Source organism: Staurois parvus, unplaced genomic scaffold (genome assembly GCF_062004578.1).
Source record: "Staurois parvus isolate SC_StPar_1 unplaced genomic scaffold, SC_StPar_1.0 ptg000147l, whole genome shotgun sequence".
NCBI classification, from domain to species: domain Eukaryota; kingdom Metazoa; phylum Chordata; class Amphibia; order Anura; family Ranidae; genus Staurois; species Staurois parvus.
The window spans coordinates 24261125-24281131 of record NW_028317943.1 but is presented as its reverse complement, the minus strand read 5'-3'; the positions used below and the strand labels follow the sequence as shown (position 1 = coordinate 24281131).

At 40.4% G+C, this 20007-nt stretch overlaps 1 protein-coding gene across 7 annotated transcripts in view; it reads right to left on the bottom strand.

Moving 5' to 3' along the window:
• SRGAP1 (SLIT-ROBO Rho GTPase activating protein 1) overlaps positions 1-20007 on the bottom strand; it is a 228654-nt gene that overhangs the window by 65089 nt on the left and 143558 nt on the right. For 4 of the 7 annotated variants that reach the window (XM_089674135.1, XM_089674136.1, XM_089674137.1 and 1 more), the window contains exons 5-11: positions 19573-19755; positions 18405-18533; positions 12404-12625; positions 10320-10421; positions 7886-8083; positions 7701-7791; positions 7103-7130 (exon numbers count right to left, since the gene is read on the bottom strand). In XM_089674135.1, the coding sequence (XP_089530261.1) occupies positions 7103-7130; positions 7701-7791; positions 7886-8083; positions 10320-10421; positions 12404-12625; positions 18405-18533; positions 19573-19755 (953 nt within the window). Of the gene's footprint in view, positions 1-991; positions 1095-7102; positions 7131-7700; positions 7792-7885; positions 8084-10319; positions 10422-12403; positions 12626-18404; positions 18534-19572; positions 19756-20007 lie in introns of all 7 variants that reach the window. The other 3 variants (XM_089674139.1, XM_089674140.1, XM_089674141.1) reach the window with 1 other exon arrangement.

The following is a 20007-nucleotide window of genomic DNA, read 5'->3' as shown; positions in this document are numbered from 1 at the left end:
CCCAACATGGTCTACAGCAGGTAAATAATGGAATACCTGGCCAGCACTAGAGCACCAAGCTGTAAGCAATATAGTAGGCTGCCAGAGGAGACAAGTACACATTTGAGATAGCCATAGATGGATCGCCAGTTCAGCAGGGACCAGCTGAATTTCCATTCATTTATGGTCATTCCCATTCAACAGAAATTAATTCAATAAATTGACAGGAATGTTGGAAAACTTGTAACTAGACCAGCCCCTGGAGCGTTGATCAGTGTAATCCAATAGTAAAAGGAGTCCCCACGGTCAGAATACAATAGCACAGTAGGGAGGATTCCCCCATCTGCCTCACTTGTGTGGATGGGAGAATCTGCCCCCCCCCCCCAAAAAAAATCAGCCTGCTGGCTTATCTAAAAAAGAAAAAAAAAATTAACTTTGGGAGGGTATAATCATCATCCTACCTAGTTAAGGGGGCAAGGGAGGAGGCTGAGGTGTTTTTAATACAATACTGCACTCGTCCTTTACACACAGAGCAATGCTTGACAGGGTTTTAAATATTTATGTAAATGAATAAAGACACTATTGAAATAGCTATGATAATTTATGCATTACATTTCTTTAGAGGTTTTGAAGGAACAGACATTGTTTATTTGGTGGCACTTGACCTGAGAATATGGACTACACAGATGTAGTTCAATGAAACCAGTGTCATGGCTGTGTTTTCCCTGAAAATGAATAACAGGAAGACTCTTGAGGAAATGTTTCCTGCACTAAACATTAACTATAGCAGAGTTCACTGCAGAAATGTCACTGTCCACACCACACAAGAATAATGCGTACATCACCGAGGAAGGGGTTACACTTCCAACTCTCTCTGTAGGCTCAGGAAGGATATTGATCAGAAGGGAAACAACAGCCCACCACATTGTAGAATGTAATGACGTTCCTCAGCTGCGCTGAGGTCCTGTCATTACATAGGAAGCAAAAAGTGCAGCATTACAAGTGCCAATACCTGGATGAACGTCTCCAGATCCCCATAAAACAACTTAGTAATATACTGAGATCGGGGTCTGGGTTTCCTTTGTTTCTGGGGCTTAGGGGGTACATTTGGAGGCCTGAGAAAGGGAACATCAATATTAAGTGACAATATAATTTTATTAAGAATATTTAATAGATTATACATGTTGGACAACAAAGGAACAGCTTCAAGTATACTGCACTGAATCGTACTTCAAGAAGGCAAAACATGTGTGGTGAACAAACCATCATGTTTCATAAATGCATAAAAGCATTAAGATATTCTTTGTGTCTCACCCAACAAAATTAAAGGTGATAAGTTTTTTTTGTGCAGTCTGTGTTAAACAAATTATGGTAAATGGTAAAAATATTGGGAATCATGAAAGCCAATGTGATTCAGGGATTTGTGATTTACATTCTGCTATATCCCCAGTCAATAATGATTAATTTCACAAATTTGATTTATGTACATTAAACAATGAATGCACACCTTCCATCAACTTTCACACCTTAAACCCAGCCCTTAAAGAAAACCTTGCCCAGATAATGCATACTAAAGAATTAACATATTCGGAACAAGCATTTAAAACACTGTACAGCAAACCCTTGTTCATCTCTGTTTCTATAAGCATTGTGGAGAAATGACTTTTCAAATTTTTAACATATGCACTGTGTTTGCCTAGAACAGCAGATCTTGGCAGGCTGACAAACTTCTAATGTAAACATCTAGCAATTGTTTGAAGCCTAAAAACAGAAACTTGACTTTGCAGTATTTGTTGTGACCTTTCATAAAAAAAATAACTTCACACTAAGGCCCTTTACACGCAACTGATTTGTTGTGGCTGCCAGATTCCTGCAGGAAGAATCTGTGGATTCTTGCTGCTGGATTGACCTGGTTATGCAATCCGCTGAGCCCATTTAAACTAATGGCAGGCTGAAAGCAGACTCTGTCATCTGTCCTGAACCGCTTCAGATAGCTAAACCCAGTCATTCTTCAGATTCTTGCTGCAGGAACCAAGTGGTTGCAACAAATCAGCTGTGTGAAAGGGGCCTAAAGATTCATATGCACATGGGCATATTAAAATACTTCTAGCTATGCTGGAGGCAGAAGAATCAATCAGTAAAATGCTTGTTTTGGCAAATGATGCACATTTACAGGTGTATGGTGTTTAAAGGAGTAAGTGCATAAACTTATTCTACTGGCCAGAATAGTCATTTATTCTTGCTTCTGGAATGAATTGAGTAAATTATGCCATTAAGCTGCCCTCTGAATGCAGGTTTGGGGCATTTATTAAAGCCCCTGAACATTGCTCTAAAACACAAATCCAAACTCATTGTGGATGGACACACTGGCTGAAATGGAGCCGTGTTTAAGGGCATAATTAAATAAATCTGCCTTTAAAAGCGACATTTTTTCTGCCTGTGTGTATGAGTTCTAAAAGCAGCTAGAGAGGCCAGGGATGTTTTGTTTTAAAGCTCTTGTACTGCAGGTAAAGATTTGCAAACACTTTATTGTTCATATTATTAGCATGGGTGCAGTATAGGGCACATCCAATGTATTCCTAAAAAAGGATCAGCATAGTGCCCAATAAAACACTGCTTCTTCCATCCTAAAGATATTTCAGGTTCAAAATTACCCTTTCTTAAGCCAGAGCTATAATTAGCAGTCTTAGCCCTGGTTCACACCAATGTAGTTTGCATTTTTCCACATTTTGCAGTGCTTTTTGCATTTTTCACACACATTGTTTTACGCTTTTTTTAATGTGTTTTGCTTTTTCCCAATGAACCAAAAAAGCACTGTTTTGCATTTTAAAAAGTCCCTGACCCTTTCCAAAATTGCAGCAGCTCAAAAAAGTATAGATGTGAACGTGTCCCATAGGAAAACATGTTAAATGGACTGTTATGCACCTCTGCAAAAAGCACTAAAAATGCTTTGGTTTGAACCAGCGGTTATGGACACTTTTTAATCAAAGTATAGCATCAAGTCCATTAAACTCCTGGGATATTGAACTGGTCAGTTAAGTAGTAGAGGGGGTTGTTAATCAGTTTCAGCTGCTTTGGGGTTAATGAAATGAACCCCAATTAATGAAAGTGGAAGCTCCACTTATTTGCCTCCACCCCCCTCCACTGCCACATTTAGCACCTTTTGGGGGGGTGGGGGAATCGGGTACCTGGTATTGACAGATACCCGCTCCCACTTCCGGCTCAGTTTGCCACTGCTTCCGCAGTCTCCTGGCAACTTTCACAGGTCCCAGGAGATTGCAGGAGGCGCATGCGCAGTGGGCAACAGGCTGCAAAGCCGCAAGCTGTCACAGCCTGGTACCAACAGTAGAGATGCCGGCACAGTGGAGGACATAAGGAGAGAAGGGAATGCGTGGATGAGTACATTGCTGGACCCCGGGGCAGGTAAGTGTGTTTATTAAAAAAGTCAGCAGCTACAGTTTTTGTAAAAATGCAAAAACGGCTAGAACTCCACTTTAACAACAGGTGCACTAGATGGGCAATAACGATACGACCCCCAAACAGGAATGGTTTTACAGGTGGAGGCCACTTACATTTTTTTCCCCTACGCATCTTTTCTGACTGTTTTCACTAGTTTTGCATCTGGCTAGAGTCAGTGTCACTACTGGTAGCATGAGGTGATACCTGGACCCTACAGAGGTTGCACAAGCAATCCAACTCCTCCAGGATGGCACATCAATACATGCCATTGCCAGGTGGTTTGCGGTGTCTCCTGGCACAGTCTCAAGAGCATGGAGGAGATTCTAGGCGACAGACAGGCAGTTACTCTAAGAGAACTAGGTAGGGCCATAGAAGTTCCTTAACCCATCAGCAGGACCGGTATCTGCTCCTTTGAGCAAGGAGGAACAGGATGAGCACTACCAGAGCCCTACAAAAATGACCTCAAGCAGGCCACTGGTGTGAATGTTTCTAACCAAACAATCAGAAACAGACTTTATAAGGGTGGCCTGAGGGCCCAACGTCCTCTAGTGGGCCCTGTGCTCACTACCCGGCACCATAGAGCTCGATTGGCATTTGCCATTGAACACCAGAATTGGCAGGTCCACCACTGGCACCCTGTGCTTTTCACAGATGAGTGCAGGTTCACACGTGACAGACGTGAAAGGGTCTGGAGAAGCCATGGAGAACATTATGCTGCCTTTAGCATCATTCAGCATGCCTGTTTTGGTGGTGGGTCAGTGATGGTCTGGGGAGGCATATCCATGGAGGGACGCACAAACCTCTAAAGTTTAGACCAGTGGTCTCCAAACTGTGGCCCTTTGCTTGATTTTACCTGGCCCTTGGGCCATTATTCCCCCCACTGTCAGCAAAAGTGGGGCATAGTACCTGCCACTAACACCAACCATTTGTCCCACCGACATCAACAATTGGGGCACTCTCCTCCCAGGGACACCAGCGATGGGGCGCTCTTCCTCCCACTGACACCAGCGATGGGGCGCTCTTCCTCCCACTGACACCAACGATGGGGCGCTCTTCCTCCCACTGACACCAACGATGGGGCACTCTTCCTCCCACTGACACCAACGATGGGGCACTCTTCCTCCCACTGACACCAACGATGGGGCACTCTTCCTCCCACTGACACCAACGATGGGGCACTCTTCCTCCCACTGACACCAACGATGGGGCACTCTTCCTCCCACTGACACCAACGATGGGGCACTCTTCCTCCCACTGACACCAACGATGGGGCACTCTTCCTCCCACTGACACCAACGATGGGGCACTCTTCCTCCCACTGACACCAACAATGGGGCACTCTTCCTCCCACTGACACCAACGATGGGGCACTCTTCCTCCCACTGACACCAACGATGGGGCACTCTTCCTCCCACTGACACCAACGATGGGGCACTCTTCCTCCCACTGACACCAACGATGGGGCACTCTTCCTCCCACTGACACCAACGATGGGGCACTCTTCCTCCCACTGACACCAACGATGGGGCACTCTTCCTCCCACTGACACCAACGATGGGGCACTCTTCCTCCCACTGACACCAACGATGGGGCACTCTTCCTCCCACTGACACCAACGATGGGGCACTCTTCCTCCCACTGACACCAACGATGGGGCACTCTTCCTCCCACTGACACCAACGATGGGGCACTCTTCCTCCCACTGACACCAACGATGGGGCACTCTTCCTCCCACTGACACCAACGATGGGGCACTATTCCTCCCACTGACACCAACGATGGGGCACTATTCCTCCCACTGACACCAACGATGGGGCACTATTCCTCCCACTGACACCAACGGTGGGGCACTATTCCTCCCACTGACACCAATGGTGGGGCACTATTTCTCCCACGGACACCAATGATGGGGCACTATTCCTACTATTGACACCAAATATGGGACACTGTTTAACTCCCACTGACAAAAATACATTTTCTACTCCTGTTGGTCACAGTCCAGAAAGTAAACTGGCCCTTCATCTAGAAAGTTTGGAGACCCCTGGGATAGACAATGGCACCCTGACTGCCATTAGGTATCGGGATGAAATCCTTGGACCCACTGTCAGACCCTGCGCTGGTGCAGTGGGTCCTGGGTTCCTCCTGGTTCATGACAATGCCCGGCCTCATGTGATGAGAGTATGCAGGCAGTTCCTGAAGGATGAAGGAATTGATACCACTGAATAGCCGCCATGCTCTTCTGACCTAAATCCAATAGAACACCTCTGGGATATCATGTTTCGGTCCATCTGACGCCACCAGATTGCACCTCAGACTGTCCAATAGCTCAGAGATGCCCTGGTCCAGATCTGGGAGGAAATACCCCAGGACACCATAAGTCATCTGATTAGGATCATGCCCCAACGTTGTCAGGCAAGCATACAAGCATGTGGGGGTCATACAAACTACCGAGTAGCATTCTGAGTTGCTGTAATGAAATTTCAGCAAAATGGACTAGCCTGCTGCATACGTTTTTTACTTTGATTGTCAGGGTGTCTTTGAATTCAGTCCTCTGTAGGCTGATATTTTCATTTCCATCAAATGTTCCTAACACATTCCTAGTCCACATCAGTATAGATATCCAATATGATATTTTTCCCCACTGAGATCTGATGTGGTTTCAAAGTGGTCCATGTCTTCACTGTGCAAAAACACAATCCTTGTCTCCCTAGCATTTCTAATATTAATAGTTATTTAACTTAACATATAAATTTCTTGATATACGCATTCTTTACTGGTTTATATGACGGCACAGGTGAAATTTGCCTTTAAGAAGAGATGAAGGATGAAGGTGTAATATATAAATGAGTGGAATGCCGTAGGAAGTTAAATTACAACTCTGGCTTTGGAATGGGTCATTTTGGACTAGAAATGTTGCTAGTATGCAGCAGCAATGTTGCTTTGGGCGCTACCAATGCAAGATTGTGTAGGTTTGATACAAATAAAAGATCATTTAAATCCCCGTGCCCATCATTTCTGGACTACAAATATGATTTAGTTATGCATATGTAAAACCAGCATTAGGCCTCTTGCACACAGGACGTTCGCCCATCTCTCCTAAATACATTTTCTCCTGGCAGCAGTGATTTGGCAGAAAAACTACTTGATAATTGTAGTTGTGTGAAAATGCGTCTAGATGCCTCAAGCATTTGGCTACTGAAACAGATTCACACAAGCATGTTGTTCTGCCAAAACATTGCTGCTCCTGAATGCACTGGCAATGGGGTTTTTTTATGCCTCTAAACGCATATGTGTGCATGGACACATAGGCTAAGATGCAGTGGGATTAAGAGACAGGAAAAAAAAACCCCACTAGTGTGCATGAGAGCTTAAATGGGCATTCTCAGACATCAATGCCTTACAAACTGTCGTACAATTAAAACAAAAGTAAACAAAAAATTATTAAGTGAATGTGAACCTATTATAACATCAAACCATGTTTACAAACATAACCATTAACAGAATTGCATCAGGCACATAGAGTAGCTCAATGTTTATTTAGTAAATATTAAGGACTGAGGTGCTCACAATCATCACATTCTAACACTGTATCTATAACCATGTATCCTAATTCTATAAAGTTGACTGTAGCTTCTGCCATCAACCAACATAGCAAAGAGCTTACCTTGTAGTCATGTATTCTGCTCGATGACCTGGAAAAAGAAAATCAAAGAATGCGTGTTTATAAATAGCTCAAATATATACTAGATTTTTAGCAAGTGGATGATATCCAGTTACATAAACAATCAATACTGCCATTTACATTGACATACTAAAGCTGGCCCATACAGCGCTAGTCTTTTTATTCAGCCAGCAGGCTTAATGAAAAAAGCTAAAATTCATCTGTAAAAACTAGCCGGTTCTTCTCTTCACTTTGTGGCTCCTGACATGGGGCCAAAAGGAAAGCACCACTGTGCACTGTGGGGGAGTAGACATACTCCCAGAGTGTGTTGGATGTTGAAGATTCTTTGACTGGCCTAGTTCTTCAAGAGTGAAGATCTGCACTGGGACAGGTAACTATACATTTTTTTTTCTTTGAAGGACTTTTTCAAGCTTTTTTTTTACCATCAAAATTGCTTTATACATTAAGCCCCAAGAGTTCCATCTACTGGCTGAAAATGTAAATATGAAAAATTTTTTTAGCCCCAAGCAAAATAAATAATTGCAAGAAATGTAACCAGAAATGAAATTTGGGTCACAGAACATATTGGTAGAGTACTGACCTTTCCCTTCTCCAAGTGTCCTCTGAAGCAGATCATGTTTAGCCTGTAGTTTTGTGATGAGGTTGCTACCTTCTAGAAGCTCCCTGAATTTCTGCATAGAAAAAAATATATGATTAGTTAATTAACCTGCAGTTTAACATGTTTTTTTAGTTGCAGCACACTTACAAATGCCCTGGAGTTCTTACCATGAAGTAAAACTGCTCGGTCTCTTGCTGGTTAGCTCTCCTTTTGGCAATGCTGGGCTTACTCAAGTATGTCTCAGACACTGTGGACTTTACAGACTCTGTAGAGCGGCTGTGCTGAAAGCATTCTGACACATCATAGTCCTCTATAGTTACCATGTCTTGTATGGTCTGAAGGGTAGCTTCTGTGGTTTTCTTTATCTACAAAATAGTTTGTTTTAAACTTATCTGAAACTTTCATTAGACTACTGTAACACTAAAAACCTTGATATGGAATGAACCAGACATGGCTCTTTAACACCAGAATGCTTGTACTGATGTGTGTTGGTGTTGCACTCCTGAAGCAACCCACTAACTTGAATGCCCAATGCAAGTCAACACAAACAATCCCCACTAAAAGCATTTTTTTTTTTTTTTAATGCCCATGCCTGGACTGTGGATGAGCCCTTACTAAAATGTGATGAAGTGTGCTACTGAAAATCCAGGGTATTATATAGGTAAGGCAGAGGATAGTGTTTTATAAACATTACATAGACTGTCTCTGTAAACCATATTTTTTTGTTTACAGTGCACTCACTTTGCTTTGCTGTAATGAAAACTGCTTTTGTAAGGCTTTATTATATACATTTGACCTTGTTTACAAGACATCAATAAATAATCTAATTTTTAAAACCTCCTGGGTATTCCGCATTTCTGTACCTAGCCGACAGTACTACCCAATTTCACAATGAAAACAGTTTTAACTGAGGCATGCTTTATCAATATGAGCATAATCACAATGTTTAGTGCCATTTAACCAATGTAAGCTATTTTAAGTAAAAGGAAGCACAGATGGCTGCCGTTATGTGCTTATGTCCACTGAAATCAGCTTCACACTGCTTCATTGTCGCTGCAATTCATTAGTGACAATGCATGTAAGAGGAAGCATTATGTGCCGTCGAGCATGTATCATACCATATACTCAATGGGATTCAGGACCGACCAGTGACAGAAACGTCATTAGATAGGACAGCAATTTTAAAGTGAATCTGTTAAGACAGAAACACTGGAGCTGCTAAAGCTAACCTGTTTTTAAGAGTGCAGGCTCCTGGGCTGTCAAACTTATCCATCCTTTACAACTTGGAGCATCAATGACCTGGAACAAACATGTGTCAAGACACCCAAAAAGAACATGCACTTCCCATATTTCTGCTTTGACAGGGTATAAATGCCTAGCAGATTCTTCACCAGTAAAAGCAATAGCTAAGACTAGATAAAATTTAGAACATGTATAGCAGAATAACCCAATACAAATATTTCCAGCATGATACAATTACCAGTACAGTTATGCAGATCCTTATTCATTGTGAACTGCTTGGTGTTTTGTTTTTTTTGTTTTTTGTTTTTTTTTTAACTTTTTGCCTTTTGTATTAAAAGTGCTTTTGTTTTTCTCCTAAATTGGCTTTTGTTGCAGAGAACCTGGCTTTAATGGTTCTTGGTTTGAGGTTTTCAGAAAAGTATCTATACATACCATGAGCATAACCTTAACTCCTAAATGACCCCAATATGTAACCCACCACCAACAGAACCCTAAAACATAAAAGGATAACTGTTTTTTTTTTTTTTTAAATACACTAGATCCTATAATATATCCATGAATTGTCAACAACTTTGCCAATATGGCCTATTTACCCCTCCGCTACTTAGACAGCTATGAACACCTGTGTGTTTATTCAGCTTGTCTGCAAACAAGGAATGGGTATAAGGAACACATCCACACTACAGCCAAAAACTAAAATAATACAAGTCCCTAATGAGGAAGACAGCAACAGATTGATTGACTGTCCAAATTGCTAGCAATCAGAACTAAAGTACAGTGTCCTAGTAGACCCAAATCTCTCCATATGCAGTTTGACAGCTTTCCTCACAGCAACTCCAAACACAGCTCCTCACACTATTGACTGCTCCGTGCCCCTCCCCCCCCCCTCCCTTTATATTGCGGGGTAGGCACATAACAAAGACCCCATTACTGGCCATTCTAATGCAGCTGACCAAAGTTTAAAGGTTCTCACAGAGCATTATCATTACAGTTAATGGCGAGTGAGCGAACTGCCACATTAGTTCGCTGGGACTGCAAACTGGTTTGAGGAGAACACAAGCAATGTCCAACCTGAGCCCGATGCTTATCTTTACATTGGAAATATTCCTTCTTACTGGCCAAATTCCCAGTAGATAAAGCAGAGATGAACTAACGTTATCCACTTTATGAGATCAGCCTTTGGGCAATATTTAGTAGATTTACATGGCAGGTTAAAAGACAACCTTCTGAAAGTCTGAAAAGTGATAAAGGAAATGTGAAAACTTTCTAAATGGCTACTTTCAGCCTTTAGGCAGCACATGGGTGTGTGCTTGAAATACAACAATGTCATTTCCTTCATATTGATACACATTACATTACCTCCTCATTTTCAATTTTCAGTGTTGCCAGTCGAGACTGAAGTTGTTGGTACCGGAGAAAGAGTTCTCCCTGTAAAGGCTGCTGAGCACTGACCTGGCAAACCTTTATTAAAAAATAAAATACGTATTTCAGTTAAATTCAAACTTCTTGTAAACTAACTAAAGCTAGAGAATAAGTCCTCATGCACACTGGATGTTTTTACAGTTGCTGTTTTTGGTGTTTTTTTTCTACAGCCAGTAAACTCCTCAGCATATTATCCTATGTGTCCATGCACACAGACTGTAATCAGCATTTTTTTGGCAGGGGCTAAAAAAAACACCAGAGCTAGTGGGTTTCTAGGAGTTTAACTGTAAAAATGCTCTAATGCTGAAAAACGTGTCAAAATGCGGTAAACCACGGCAAACCAGTGTTTTTGGACTATTTTTTAAAAAAAAAAATTAGTTTTTTTTGGGGAAAAAAACACGCTAAAAACCATGGCAAACTCCGCTAAACGCTACTGCAAAAATGCTAAAAAAAACTCACGTTTTTAACGTGACTTTACACAGCTAACGTTACAAATGTAATTAAAACAACCAGTGTGCACGGAGCCTAAAAGAAAGTACAGATAACTGTGATGGCTTATATCACTCATTGTACAATATCTTCCCCACATTCTGAATCACCAGATGGAGGATTTTAAGCTTGGAAGTTTGTCTCTAGCTTTTCTTGGCAGTTTTAAACACAGCTGTACATATCAGATATTTCACAATTCAAATGACGGTTTAATGCTTCTCAGACATATTTTGGTCAATGTAATTTTACATGCAAAGGCAAAATACTTGCAACATGGTTTTTTCAATGGTCACCAACACAGATCCTTATAATTACACATTTTAGCAAGAGAAACAATTCGATTTTGAGAAATGTTGAAATGTTTGGAACTTGAACAAATCTAGCTTTTAATGTTTATTTAAACTTGCAGGATCTGGACATTTTAAAGCTAAAGTTAGGGCAAACGCACCAATGGTGCAAGTCCTATGTAATGACGAAAAATGTGGTTCACCTTCAACTGTTGCATTTATTTTTAAAGAAATGGAGTAATGGAACCTCTCAGATAATCCGTCAGTGGGTGAACCAGATCATGCATTGTGCTTCTAAGCCAATTGCAATCATCTGTATGGAGGTACCAAACAGGAAATAGCCTCAACTTGAGGGGAATGGCAGGATCAAAATGATAATGTCTTTATTGTACATTTAAAAAAAAAAAAAAAAAGACTGCTTAATTTCTGGCAAAATCAAGTTATTTTCTATACTTGCTGAAAATGTTCTTCGCCTTAAACCTGAAAACTAATGCTACCACCACATCTAAAGACTGCTAAGCTGCAATATATTAAACCTTTTATTTGAGTTTAGTTACAAGGAATCTAAGCAGTTTAAAGACAATATTGCTCTTGTCTGTGATTCCACTCAAATTTCACCCACAAAAGAGCACCCATTCATGATCATATGTTTAGTTAGCTGCAAGGCTGTTGGATCAACTAATCTGAAGTTGAGCTTTATTTCAAACTTCAACCTCAATCTGAGTTTAGTATAAATATTATCACAGATCAGGGATAGTGACTTAAACAACCCTTCTTGCTTCTTTTATTTCTCCAGTGCCACAGATTACATTTTTGTTAGCTGGAGACCACAGTTTGCCCCCTGAGTATAATTTGTTCTATAGCATTAAAGTAGTTTAAAATAATCTGTATTGGATGCAAGTAAGCAAATCTGAAGGTGTAGTGGAAGAGGTCAAACCATGACTTTCCAGGTGACACAAAAAGCAGGTGGGTATTCAAACTACTGCCAGAAAATGCAGTCTACAATTTAGAGTGGTTGAACGCTTTTAAAATACAAACATTTGACATTTATGCATTATACTTAAATATATTTTGTATCTGTCCAAGTCTAAAATTGTCAGTTCAGTTCATCTGAAACAAGATTTTGATACTGTTAATAATGTTAGTTTGACATAAGCTTCATACTTACAACAACCTGTACAGAAAATAAAGTTGTCTACATGTTATTTACAATGCACATTATGCTTGAATTTCTACAATTCTGACCTCGTCGCCAAGGTGAGGCTGAAACTCAAATTTCATTGGTGGACAGAAAGCTGTGGGATACATTTCCATAAACCTTTGCTTATCATTCCTGGGTTCCAGGTTATCGACTGCATTCTCTATTATGTCTAAACCCTCATGTCGCGAAGTCTCAAGGTTATATTCAGCAGAGAGATAGGTTCTCAGAGCTCTGTTTAAGCTTGCATGGTATCCCAGATCACAGCACTGTAAACACATTAAATGTATGAATTAATAATATACATAGTTATTAAAATAATAAACATACATTTATTAACAAGATAAAAATAGTGAAAGCGTTGACAAATCATTTTAAAAAGGAAACTACCTTTTTTAACCGAAGATGTGCACATGAAACAATCTGCATGGTTTCGGATACTGAAGCACACTGAACACTACTACCTGTGCCCTACTATGTCTGGATGAGAAGCATCTCTTCCTAGACAGGACAAGGTACTTTTTTTTTAAAAATAATTAGCCCTAGTTGAGAAGCGCTTTTCCTACAGTTTTCTGCAGAGAAAGATCCCTGTACTCCGTTTAAGCCCAGTCGTTACTGCATTGGTGCAAAATGCTCTATAACTAAACAATCTTACGTGAAGACAAAAATTGCACAGTGATCCTTCTTTGCAGATTACTCATACAAAAACATTTTATTTATTTAACCTATGAGGTGTTGATTTTTATATTTAAATATCACCTTTTTAGAGAAGTGTATATTTTCAAGTATGTAGAGGTACACATGAAGTAAAGATGAGTACATTATGGAGCAAAAAAAAAGAAATAACATGCCAAATCTGTTCTACACGGTCCTGACACGGTCAGAGCACTTTACATATAATACAGGCCATGAATGTACCTATCAAAAACATAGCATGAGATGAGAACACAAATTTTAAAGCAATGGTGAAAATGCTATCAGCAGATGATTTATACAGCTAAAGAAATTCCAGTAAAGAACATGGAGAGAAGGACTCAATCAGCGGTAGGCATATACCATGTGACATGTCACTCAAGATCAAATAATGCTCTGAGAAGAGGGGTGAAGACTGGTCCCATGTCTCCCAGACAGACTCAAAAAAGGGTATGGTGTCTCCATTAAGGGCAGTGAGGTACTCCATTCTCCTGACCAGCTATGACTTTCACCAAATCAGAAGTGAATGTGCTTCCATAGAAAACCTAGCAGAGGTATAGTTATCCTGGCAACTGTTAAGATATTAGCAGTACATTTTTTGTCATTTTTGCAACAGCCTAAAAAAGGTAGGCCCGAAAGCAAATAAATGGCCTCAAATGGAAGAGTAACATTTAAATGTTGCTGCAAGAGTGTCAAAACTGCATTCCAAAAAGGGTGAATATGTGTACAAAGCAAACAAATGTGAAAAACGGAGTCAATGCCTTGACCACAGCAGACATCAGAAACATTTGAGTTTTGGGTGTGCAGAACTTCAAGTGTCTTCTACCAAAACATCATAATTTTAAAAAGGTATGCACCGTCATGATTTGGAGGCATAGCCCCAAATTTTCTCCCATAAATATCACCTTTTTAATCCCAAAAAGCCTGCTAGAAGCTTAAACACCCTAAGAGAAGGAAAAGGTATCCAGTTGAAAGTGAAATGTTGCTCTGTTAATAAAGCTGGTTGACATGAAGAGGCAATTATAATTGGGACCCCTGTTTCTTATAATGCAGTCAAGCACAGAAAGCAACAGACTCCCAGATGCCATGCAGATGTCATGCCTTCACAAATCCATCAAGACACTGCTTAAAAGTAAAGTCAATAACACACATACTCCAAACAGTTTTTTGTACTCGGGCACACATCCCAGGGGAAAAAGAAAAAAAAAAAAAAACCTTACAATAAAAGTGTTACTAACTCCAAACTTCTAATTATGGTTCCCTTATAGCTAAGGGCTACTGTCTAGAGACTAGGCAAACCTAAAAAAGTATTTATCTACGATTATTATTTAACATCTATAAAATGATGTAGAAGATAAGTGGCAGCTTCACTTTTTGTGCAACCAAAATGACATAAGGAGACATGATTTTTTTCTAGTGTGATAGCAAACCTTTCAGTTCCATTGCAGATCCTCTATTTACATTAACAGTTAAAATTCTTAGGGGAAACACCTTGTCCTACAAACTATGACAAACACGAACTAAGCCAACTATGCCAAGGAGTTACAAGGCGTCAAAACAATTTATTCGGGGAGAAAAAAAAAAAAAAAAAAAAAATCATACACTGAGGACAGTGTAGAACAGATTTGGCACATTATTTCAATTTTCATTTCATACACACAGTAGTGTTATTTCTCATTCTCAGGAATGCCAGCTGTTAGAAACATTTCATTTAAAGCAGCCAAGTTGGATGATGAACTGTGAACACATTGAAAAGTGTATGTTTCCAAAAATAAATCTACTTTGTCTAGGGAGAAACAGTTTTTCTTCATAAGTAATGCAGGCTGTAAACCAGGCATCACTGCATCATGCAGTGAAGCTAAGAGACAAGCCCCATCTATGTTATTTTAGACGTTTCCAATCATCATATCAAACTGTAATTTAATAAGTCTATGAGCATTGCTGATATAGACTAAAAATGAGAAACTATTCATGTACCATTGCTCTGCAACACAAAGGATTTTTTGCGGAGTTGGGGCTGCTTGGAAGCTTAGAATTATGGGCTTCCAGGGACAGAATAAACAACTCCAAACAGGGTGACATGCTTGAGAATGTACAAATTGTACTTATGGCCAAAAAGGAGCAGTCAGGCTACAGAAACATTCTAATAAAGTGAAAATGTACTTAAAGTGGTTGTAAAGGCTCAATGTTTTTTACCTGCATGCATTCTATGCATAAAAGTAGAAAACCTGTGTGCAGCAGTGCCCCCAAGCCCCTCAATACTTATCTGAGCCTCGTCACGATCCAGCAATTTCTATGTCACACAGTATTTGCTCAATCATTTTTCAAAACAAAAAACTACAGTTTATTTAATTTTACTGCACACAAACACAATAGAATACACAATTTTTTGTCAAAGATAAAAGATTAAGTTACCCAGAGTAAAAAGATACCAAACATTTCAAAGTTTAAAATTGCGCTCGCCAGTGGAATGGTGATAAACTATGGTACATTAAATTATTCAAAGACGATATAAAAGTTTTTACAGGCTACCACTTTAGATTTACACAGGAGATCTGATGCTAGAAATATTGCTCTTGCTTTGGCATTTGTGGTGATACCTCACATGTGTGGTGCAATCGATGATTACATATGTGCGTGGGACCAACATGTGTGGTTTGCCTTTGCGTGCAAACATGGGGGATGGGAACGCTTTACAATTTTATTTATTTTTACACTGTACCTTTACATTTTTTTTTTTTAACTGCTTCTGTGCCGACCTATAGCAGAAATACTGCTACAGGGCAGCACGGGTGCGCAAAATCATGTATATATACACACATGTGATTTTGCAGTCCCGGGTAGGGGGCGCACGCACCCTACCCACGCTGCCATTTGCAGCCTCCACTGTCAATCACCGGGTCCCAGCTGGTGATTCCCCGCCGGCACCAGGCGATCTCCAACGGGGGAGAGACCTGTATGTAAACAATACAGATCTCTCCCGTCAGCTCCTGCACAATGCATAGCAGAGCCATACAAAGCAGTGTGCTTACAGTGTAAAGCACACACAACCCACATAGTAAAACAGCACACAATTAACCCTTTGATCACCCCACATGTTAACCCCTTCCTGCTCAGTGCCATTAGTACAGTGTCAATGCTTTTTATTAGCACTGATCACTGTATTGGTGTCATTGGGGATGTCAGTGACACCAAGTCATTTCCCCCCCGTGGCAGAATGCCCGCTATAAGTCGCTGATCAATGCCATACTAGAAAAAAAAAATTCCAGTATTTATACCGCCATTTGAAAACACTATAGATTTCACGTAAACCAATTTTTTTTTTGCACGTATTGGGATTTTTTTTTTTTTTTAGCAAAGAAACTGATTCCGGAAGTGACAGAATCCTTGTGACTTCCAATTTCTGATGTCATAAAATGGGAGGAACAAGAGCAGTTCTCACTGCGTTCGGGGAAGCGGATGCCACTGGTGGCACTTTTACTGGGCTCCCAGATTGCTCAGAAAAGAGCTGTAAAGACGGCGACTAGAGGAGGCTGGAGACCCCCTTCTGTCTCCTGTAATCCAGTGGCTTCTTAGCTGCTAGGGTTACTTTTAAATTCAAGGGAATCACTAGCCCTAAAAAAAATTATATCGTCCCTCCAATCCAGTGACGTACCAGTAAGTCGCTTGTCGTGGTTAAAAGAGCAGTATGGGGGAAAAAAAAAACAAACATACATACTCACCTGAGAAGACGCAGCATTGGTCTCATCTGTCCCCAATGCCTCTAAGACAGAGAACTGAGCGATTAAAGACCACTGATCACTCAGTTCTTGGTCTTCAGTGCAAAGAGAGCCAGTGACCGCCAGTCACTGTCTCTTTGCTCTGCCCCTCCAGTGCTCACTGGAGTGCTGGGCTGTGGAGGGGGCGGCTCGCTGAGAGGCTGAGCCAGATGCCAGTCAGGAATCTGGGTAAATCCCCAACATTAAAGTCAGGATGTTTCCAGAGTCTGGTCTGGCTGAGTGATGTCAGCTGGCCTAGTGCTGAAAATGGGTCACTTGCCATGCGCCTTTGAACTTGCAAAATTGAGTAGTCATTTCCCTAGAACAGCCCTCTCTTCTTCAGGGAGTGCTTAATTTTTGTGGCAAATCCTCAACTCTCTGTTCATCTTCCTACATAAACTTTTATGTAGCTGCTGGGTGAGGAGCAAAGTGGGAATACAATTGTGTGTGACTTAAGTGACAGCTTTGAGTCTGGCATCACATCCAATATGGTGGTGTCCTGCAGAAGTCTTCATACTTTCCCCGCTACCCAAGGGAGGCTTTTACTGATCAAAAAAAAAACCTGTATATAATGTTAAATGCATCTACACTTCTCAGTCATAATTTTATGACCACCCACTTAATATCGAGTAGGTTCCCCATTTGCCCTGACCCATCAAGGCATAGAAGCCACTAGACCTCTGAAGGCATTCTTCAGTATCTGGCACCAAGCTGTCAGTAGCAGATCCTTCAAGTTCCATAAATTGTGAGAGAAGGCCTCCATGGATTGAACTTGGTTTCCCAGCACATCAAACAGATGCTAGATGGATTGAAATCTGGAGAATTTGTAGGCCAAGTCAACACCTCAAACTTGTTGTTTTATTCCGCAAACCATTCTTGAACCATTTTTGCAGTGTGGCCAGGCACGTTATCCTGCTGAAAGAGGCCACTGCAACCAGGGAACACAATTTCCATGAAGGAGTCTACTTGGTCAGCAATAATGTTTAAGTGGGCAGTATATGTCAAAGAACATCCACATGAATGGCAGGACCCAAGGTTTCCCAGCAAAACATATTGTCCAAAGCATCACACTTTGTCAGCTTGTCTTCTTTGCATACTGCATCCTGGTACCATCTTTTCTCTAGGTAAGTGATGTACACACACCCAGCCAACCAACCACATGATGTAAAAGAAAACATGATTCATCAGACCAGACCACCTTCTTCCACTTTGTTGTCCAGTTCTGATGCTTACATGGCCATTGCAGGCACTTTTGGCTGCGGACATTGGTCAGCATGGGTACCTTGACAGGTCTGTGGCTACACAGCCCCACATACAACAAACTGCAATGCTCATTTATTCTGCTTTCAACACATCATCTTCATGGACAACATGGTTATTTGCAGCCTAATATACCACACTGCCTTACAGATGCCATTGTAATGAGATAATCAATGTTATTCATTTAACCTGTCAGTTGTCATAAAATTATGGCTGATCGGTGTACATTTATATTGCTAAAACAAGTCTGGTAACAGGGTCTCTAAGTGTCTAGAGCAAAGACAACATTACTCCACAGTTTAGAAAACTAAAATATTAAAGCAAACAAAATACTTACATCAATTAAATCAGAAAGGTCATGAATGTAATATTTGAAAACTGAAGCATTTGTTGCCTCTAGTGTTAATAAGTATTCGTTCCGAGCTTTTATGGACTTTAACTTGTTCTCTGAGTATTTGGCTTGACGCTGTAGAGACAAGAAATCAATGAATAAAAAAAACAAACATTCATAAAGTCCCTTAGCCTTCCCTTAATGCAATACTACAACATATAGTTACACCTTTTATATTGTGATATATTTAGTACAAAACTAACAGTTATCACAGTCAGTGGAATTTACTCTCTGACAATCCTATTAGACAGAGGTCTCTATCAAAAGGTGCCATATCAGCCAAATCCAAGGCATTTACAATTTGCATTACCAAAAAAAGGTAACTTTTCCTGTAAACAGAAGCTTGACCATGCCCTTAACTCCAGAGTTAGTGGAGACAGGATTGGCTGTGAGCTTGCAAGATGGTAGGAAGTAGGACCTGACTCAAGATCTGCATATATTACCAGATACCTATTTTTCTGCCTTTGGTCATTTTAAACAGTTTATGCATATGCTCTGTATGAACTGCCCAGGTTTGTGACAGGTTTATTTTTCATTGTCATTACACTCTGTTCTGGTTTTTCAAAAGAAAGAACAAACAAGTATGAAAACATTATTTATATAAAGTAATATTATACATGAGCTAAAATTTATCCGCAACACAGCATAGCAAAAGGCAATTACTTGAAAGTTCTGATTCTAGAAGTTAAAAGCAGGAGGTAGTGAACTCTGGATGCAGCCAAGCAATTGAGCGAGAACAGACAATGTTATTAGGCATCATGTATATCCAATACGTGAAAGCCTTTTTCTTCCTTTATCATTTGCTGGGCAAAGTCCCATAGACACCTAGTTTCTTTTTAAGCACTTTCATGCATGACACCCACTGTGGTTGACTAGCTTTTAAATTAATTTGTCACTATCAAAAAAGCCATATTTTCTATATTTTTATTTGGAATAATAAAAATAATAATAAAAAAAAAAAACTATAACTAGTTATAGTCTACAAGCCTCCTAATTGCATGATAAGGTCTCTATTGATGATGTAGGTATATTGAGTCTACATGTGTGGATCCTCAAAGCTGAAGATCAATCCAATATTCTGAATACATTAATATTTGACAAAGGACATGCTGACCTTCTCCTTCATCTTCTCAATTTTCTTGACTGAGCTCCTTCTTTGGTGTTTCTCCTCCAGGCGTAAATTGAAGACTTGGTCAGCAGACCTTCCAATTTGTTTCTCCTCTTGCTTTTCAGCTTCCTTTAGCTTACATTCAGCACTAATGCTTTCTGCATGGTACATGTGGTATGTTTTCATGACCTACAAACATTACAATTAAAAATTATGTACAACACAACAATATTTCATCATGTGATGCTAAAACAATGCCTATATTGGAATTCGAACGAGTGTCCATATTTCCTAAAATTTCCAAGGGCTCATTCAAACAGACCTAAAACTGGCTCTTGGTAATTTTTGCCTATGCTTGCCAAGCAGACCCTTGCACCAAGCTGGTCACAGTGTACTTGTCTGAATGGATGGATACAAACAAAAAAGACTACAAAAAATGAT